Source organism: Pristis pectinata, unplaced genomic scaffold (assembly GCF_009764475.1).
Source record: "Pristis pectinata isolate sPriPec2 unplaced genomic scaffold, sPriPec2.1.pri scaffold_148_arrow_ctg1, whole genome shotgun sequence".
Lineage (NCBI taxonomy): Eukaryota > Metazoa > Chordata > Chondrichthyes > Rhinopristiformes > Pristidae > Pristis > Pristis pectinata.
In genome coordinates this window covers 20,636-27,285 of record NW_026262487.1, presented here as the reverse complement: position 1 = coordinate 27,285, position 6,650 = coordinate 20,636, and the positions used below count along the sequence as shown (strand labels likewise).

The window sequence follows — 6,650 nt, the reverse complement described above, 5'->3', positions numbered from 1 at the left end:
TGTACGTGCATCGCTGAAATCTGTGAGCAAGAGAAAGTTGGTAAAATCTCTAAGTATTTCAGAGGTGGAGGAATAGTAGATTTATCATTTAACTGGAATATGACAGATCAAGCATCACTTCAACATCTCTCTCTCTCTCTCCACCCACACCCGCTCACCTCACCCCCACCCCACTGCGCCTACCATTAATGTTTGGTGCTCAAGGAGTTAATGCAACTTTCTCCATCTACCTCCTTCCCCCTCAACTCGTGCGGTCCTTTACCCCGGCGCCCGGATTTCTGTGACCAAGAGAAACTCTTCAACTGCCCTTCTTACATCCAACCTCTACGCAATAGTGGCAATTGACAACAGACAATGAATCGACCAACCCCCATGCCTTTGGGATATGGAAGGGAAACGGAACACCGAAGGAAACGCTCACGGCCACAGCGAGAACATGGAAGTCACACAGAGAAGCAGCCGAGATTCGGAATGAACTGGCGACTCAGGCTCTGGCCCGACGAACGGTACCGTTGGGATGTTATCTGCTTGCACATCCCTTGCCGTGTCGAGAATCTTCTGACGTTTCTTGATGTATTGTCGTTAATTTAATCCGATTCGATGCAACACACAACAAACCAGTGTAATACTTGACGGAAATATTTCCAGTTCGAAATCACTGTTGCGCCGTCCATGGCAATTTGTCCGAAAAGATTAGGGTTTAAACCCGAAGCCCGTCCGGAAAATCGACCAGTTCCCATGCAGGGAAACTTAAATGCTACATTTGATACTCATTCCACGTCTAATTCCTCGCAGCGACATCAGCTGATTCTGTCCATCTGCAGTGAACCGATTCCCCACCAACCTGAAACAGGTGGAAAGATTAAGAGGAAATAAACATATTATACAATGGTGTTAATAACAGGGGACTGGGGCTAATAGTTCATCAACTCTTACACACAAATTTCACCATAAACCCCATGGATCCGTTCATATTTTATTTATTTGAACATTGACACAAATACTCACGTGATCTGCTTCAAACTTTTGCGCTTCTCTATGAGCTTGCGGAAAGACTGGGCAGATTTGTCTGTGACGGAGTTTGCTCCCAAGTCCAAAACCTTCAGTGAACGCATTTTTCTGAGAACCGAGGAGAGATACTCTGTGCATGAATCTGTCAGACCGTTACTGTACAGGCTGGGGATCAGAGAGAAAAAGAACAAGAACAAGATGAATTCCGCATGTTTTTAATCGAACTAAAACTAACATAGGTGATAGAGTCACAGATTCATAGAGTCATAGAGCCACTCAGTATTGAAAAGGCCATTCAGCCCATCAGGCCGACCTGTGCGCACCAATCCGCATTAATGCCATCTTCCAGACCGTAGCCTTCTGTGCCCAGGGAATTCAAGTGCTCGCTTATGCTGTTAGCGACTCTGCCTCTACCACTCGTTCTGGCACTGTATTACTAGCACTCATCACTCTCTGGTTGAGAAAGTTCGCTCTCAGCTCTCCGCTAAATCTCTACCTGTTTCCATAAATGTCTGCGCTCTGGTATAGGGCAAAGTGTCCTGCACTCTACTCCATCTCTCACTTCCATAATTCTATGCACCTCATTACTGACCCCCTCTGAACTTCTCCCGCTCCAGGGAAACAGACCGAGCCTCTCCAGTCTTTCATAACAACCCTCCATTCCAGGCAACATCCTGGCGATGACGCAAGTGACTGCAGATTCCGGAATATGGAGAAATTGCAAATAGCCAGAGGAATTCAGGGGGTCAGGCAGAATATGTGGAGGCAAAGCGATAGTCGGCAGGTACGGTGGTGTAGGGCAGGCACGGTACTATAGGGCAGGCACGGTAGAGTAGCGGTTAGAGTAACATATTACAGCGGGTTCAATTCCGGCCACTGTCTGTAAGAAGAATGTACGGTACGTTCTACCCGTGTCTGCGTGGGTTTCCGCCGGGTGCTCTGGTTTCCTCCCACATTCCCAAGACGTACGAGTTGGGAAGTTGTAGGTGTGTTATGTTGGGGCCGGAAGCGTGGCGACACTTGCGGGCTGCTCCGAGAACACACGACGCATAAATGCATTTCACTGTGTGTTTTATGTGCATGTGACAAATAAAGATATCTTGTCTAAAATATAGCTTGTCGCGTACAGGCCCTGCATCAGGAGCAATATCCTATCAACTTCCTATGCACCATCTCCAGCGCTCCCTCATTCTTCCCATAGCACGGTGATGAGAACTGCGCGCAGTACTCCAGCTGATGCCTTACCAGGATTTATACAGTTGGAGCTGAACTCCCCTGCTCTTGTAGTCAATGTCCCGACCAATGAAGGCCGGTGGCCCGTGGGCCAGTTTTACCCTGTTAAGAATGATGTTCACAGTCAGTTAAGAATTAGGAACACAATCTGTCACTGTAATACTTACTCGAGTTCCTGTAATTTACATTGTGGGTTCCCCAGCACCTCAGACAAACGTTTCACCCCCGGATCTCCCAGCCTGTTGTCACCCAGTGACAGAAGCTTCAGTGAGCAGTTGGTGTTGAGGGCGGCGGCAAGATCCTCGCTGCATGAATCTGTGAGAGCGACATCCCATAAACTGAGAACACAAGAGAGTAATATAAATGAAGACATTTCTGTATTTGAAAAGGAATATTTCTTTTCTTTTCAATGTCAAGTGTTTATCATGATATTATCTAGCTCTGATAATAGACTTTATAGTATTAATATTAATATTGATTTACTCTCGTGAATATAATTTAATTTCAAACACTTAATAATTGTAAAAATGATTTCTCGCAGTCTGATGCTCACCGCAGTTTCTGTATTTTACATTCCGATTTCCTCAGAGCCGCAAACATCAGCTTCACTCCCGAATCTCCCAGAGTGTTGTAGCTCAGGGCAAGATCCGTCAGTGACAGGTTTGTACCTATAGCGGAGGTGAGATTCTCTGTACCAGAAGCTGTGAGACCGACTCTGCGTATCCTGGAGTTCAAACAAAAGGAAACGTAACTCGATAAAAAATTGCTATTATTATTCGCACTTAGGTCAACATCAGGCATCCTACTGTGACAACATTTTTTTCTCCGTGTAGTACTTACCGTGGGTCCTGTATTTTACAGTCCCGGTTTCTCAGAGCATCAGACAGCAGTTTCACTCCTGAATCTTCCAATTTATTGTTATCCAGTTCCAGTTGCGTCAGTGAGCGGTTTGTACCTAGAGCGGAGACAAGATCCTTGGCGCCACAGGCTGTGAAACTATTGTTTTTCAGCCTGTCAACAGGTGGAATGATGGAGGGAGAGAGAGAGAGAAAGAGAGAGGGAGAGAGCAAGAGAGAGAAAGAGAGAGAAAGAGAGAGAGAGAGAAAATCAGTCCACCGATCAATATTGCTGTGTCTCTGATAATAACGGTAACGTCGTATACCAGAGATTATAAGCCCTGTCTCTCACTGACTAGTACTTACCCCAGTTTCTGTATTTTACATTCCGATTTACTCAGAGCCACTGATAGCCTTTTTACACCTGCATCTCCCTGTCTATTATCCTTCATATCGAGCTCCGTCAGTGAACTATTGGCAGTAAGAGCAGAGGCGAGGTCTTGAATCCGAGTCGCTGTGAGACCGTTATTGCCCAGTCTGGAGTTCGGAATCAAAGAAAGATGTAGACTGAGATTTCTGAAGAAAGAATTCAGTACAGACTGCCGGATTTCACCAGTAATTATGTTATCCATTCGTAATTACATTGCGTTTAATCATAAAATGATACCCGTTACAATATATATGTGACAAAGTAATCTCACACACCTCATGCTCTGGTGCTTACCGCAGTTTCTGTATTTTACACTCCGGGTTCCTCAGAGCCGCAAACATCGGTTTCATTCCTAAATCGCCCAATTCATTGTTTGCCAATCTAAAGGAGAACAGACAGCTGTGAGACCCAAACTACTCAGACCCATGGCCTGACAAAATTTCTCTCATTACTTCACTGGACACTGCAAACCAGTGAAGAAAACCGTCACCAGATTATCCTGTCATTGACAATACATCCAAAATGTTCAAGCCCATTTGTATTCAACGTCTATCATTCGTCACCGTATCCATAATTGTCTCTGTGTCCAGTCTTGTTTTCTGAATTATGTTTTTTCTCGAACTTCAGTTCATATCTGAGAAACCTGCTTCATTTATAATGTAAATTAAATCCCATATTTCATTAGGGAAGGGCTATATTCAATAAGTGAATGTCAACAAGATCCACCACGTGTAAATTTTTGGATATATCTCGGAACGGCACTAACTGCAGCTCTAAAATCCCTCCAGGGATTTTCGCAGGCAAGTGGAATTTACTCTGCAGACTTATACATTCTCAATCTCCCTTTGCTCTTCGTTTTTAGCGGTCAACATTTATTTCAAATTCAACCATTTTTGAGGGACTTTTGGAGAGTCTGTCTCCAAGCAGAGCAGTGCACAGGGAGCTGGTAACGCAAACATCGGGTTCAGCAGATAAGGTGAGGTGTGAGCGTGGCCACAAAATTGGTCGGTGTATGACTCTGGTGTCAGGATAATCACTGCAGCCCGGTATAATTCAACCATTGGCTGGCTGCTGGTTCCCATATATCACTGACTGGACAACGAAGATTGTGAGTGTAGGGCCTGAATACACGACCGCCTGACCTAGAGAGTCAGAAGGTGCCAGATGGGTAAAGGGAGGTGGGCGGATTGAAAAGTGAGTAGGCTGTGCCATTACTGCGGTAAGATAACGGCCAATCTCTTGCGGGTAAAACTCACGTCGCCCATAAATAGCACAGTGCCAGGAGCCCTGCTGTTTCCCACTCAATCGGGATGTGTCTGCTCCCTGTCCAACGCGCAGACAGAGTCGGTGTCCCTTTCCCGGTGGGATGCTATTGGTATGTGCTAATCATTATTCAGTGACCCATCTCAGACGTATAATCATGGGTAAATCAACGAAACACTGACATAATGTCTGTTATACTTGGTTGAAAATAGTTCTCACCAGTTTAACCTCCAAACCTTAATCGTTACTAAGTTGAACAGTTCAGAAGTTAAGAATTACCCCAATTCCTGGCATTTGTGCAGCACGCGATCCAGCCGCACGAGTCCTTCAGAATGAATGTAACAGAGATCCAGGTCGAGGTGTTGTATTGCACCACAAGGCCGAATGGCATGTGTAAGGACCGCGCAGTCAACCGGAGTCAGCCGCAATCCTCTCAAAGAAAGTGTTTCCACAGCTTCTACAGTGGACTTAGCCAGTACATTATTCTGAGACTCAAACAGGTAGTGCAGTGCGTTCAGGAGGTTCGTTCTCCCAGCTTCACTCTCTGTGTTTTCAGTCTGACGTTTGACTTCTTCCTTCACCCAGTCAATCACTCGGCAGGTTGTTTGATGGAGAAATGGACCCAAAAACTCCTCCAGCCCCCGAGCTGACCCTGGGGAGGAGAGACCAGCAACAAAACGGATAAATACCTCGAATCGTCCATCTTGCTCTCTGTGCGCTTCAGCCAGCAGTTTCAGGATATCCCCAGGATCTGGAGTCAGGAATTGTGCGAGCACTGCTACAAACTCTTGGATGGTGAGATGTGGGAATATGTACACCGCCCTTCGGGCACAATCCTCTCTCTCCAAAAGTTCCAGCAGGAACCCAGACAGGAACTGGGAAGGCTGAAGATTGTACTTGATCAAATCTCCATCTGTAAACACGATCTTCTTCTCGGACACTCCTGTGTAGGTCATCTGACCAACCCTCAGTAACACATCACGAGGGCTTTCAATCTCACGGCCGTGGTTTTTCAGGATGTTGTAAATATAGTAGGAATATAGTTGGGTGATGGTCTTGGGAACTCCTTGTGGGCCCCTTTCTTTTTGTGTGAAGAAGGGGCCCAGTGCCAAGCCGAGGATCCAGCAGTAGGACGGGTTGTAGCTCATGGTGTACAGGATCTCGTTCTCCTCCACATGTTTGCAAACAGCTGCTGCCACCGCCTGATCTTCAAAATACCGGTTGAAATATTCCTTCTATTCCTCACCAACAAATCCCAGGATTTCAGCCCAGACACTGATCTCCGTCTTATCCAATAAATGTAACGCCGTGGGGCGGGTGGTCACCAGCACTGAACACCCTGGGAGTAGCTTGTGCTGGATTAAAAGGTACACAATGTCAGACACTTCACACCTGCTTTCGGCATCTGGGCACATGCACTGAGGGTCTGTGTCTCTCCGACTGTCGGTAAAATCGATTCTGTCCTTGAATTCATCCAAACTATCGAATATAAATAGCAATCCCTCTGGGTTCTTCCAGACCTCTCCCAGAATATTCCCAAAGTAGGGTTACTGATGCAGAATCAGTTCCCTCAGGTTTATTCTACAGTTAATGGAGTTTAAGTGTCGGAATGTGAAGCTGAAGACAAACTGGAAGTGTTGGTATATTTTCCCCGTGGCCCAGTCATGAACAATCTTCTGCACCATTGTTGTTTTCCCGATCCCCGGGATTCCGGCCACTGCTGCCGAACTCCCAGGTTTGACTCTGTTCACTGATGCCGAACTGCTCGAGTCAATTCCAACGAATCTCTTTAATTTCTGCCAATAAGTCATGTTGTGGCAAAAACTGCTGTGGAACAATTGATCAGTCCGGATTTTTTCCAGCTCTGTCCGGAGATG

The 6,650-nt window shown here is 46.1% G+C and overlaps 1 protein-coding gene across 1 annotated transcript; it reads right to left on the bottom strand.

The window, feature by feature from the left end:
- Window positions 1-490: 490 nt before the first annotated feature.
- On the bottom strand, window positions 491-6,306 carry LOC127567164 (NACHT, LRR and PYD domains-containing protein 3-like). The gene is made up of 8 exons (XM_052009861.1): window positions 5,053-6,306; window positions 3,805-3,891; window positions 3,447-3,617; window positions 3,085-3,255; window positions 2,798-2,968; window positions 2,412-2,582; window positions 1,009-1,176; window positions 491-844 (listed from the first exon to the last, which is right to left on the bottom strand). Exons 1-8 carry the CDS (start codon window positions 5,919-5,921, stop codon window positions 751-753), a joined length of 1,902 nt encoding a protein of 633 aa, XP_051865821.1. The 5' UTR covers window positions 5,922-6,306; the 3' UTR covers window positions 491-750.
- Window positions 6,307-6,650: the final 344 nt, after the last annotated feature.

What these genes read in the sequence shown, in the direction of transcription:
- LOC127567164 (XM_052009861.1), bottom strand. Translation starts at nt 5,921, where the DNA reads ATGAGCTACAACCCGTCCTACTGCTGGATCCTCGGCTTGGCACTGGGC. An exon ending in CACAAATGCCAGGAATTGGG is followed by an intron (nt 3,892 to 5,052) that starts GTAATTCTTAAC and finishes GTTCTCCTTTAG; the next exon opens with ATTGGCAAACAATGAATTGG. An exon ending in AAAAGTTTGAAGCAGATCAC is followed by an intron (nt 845 to 1,008) that starts GTGAGTATTTGT and finishes CACCTGTTTCAG; the next exon opens with GTTGGTGGGGAATCGGTTCA.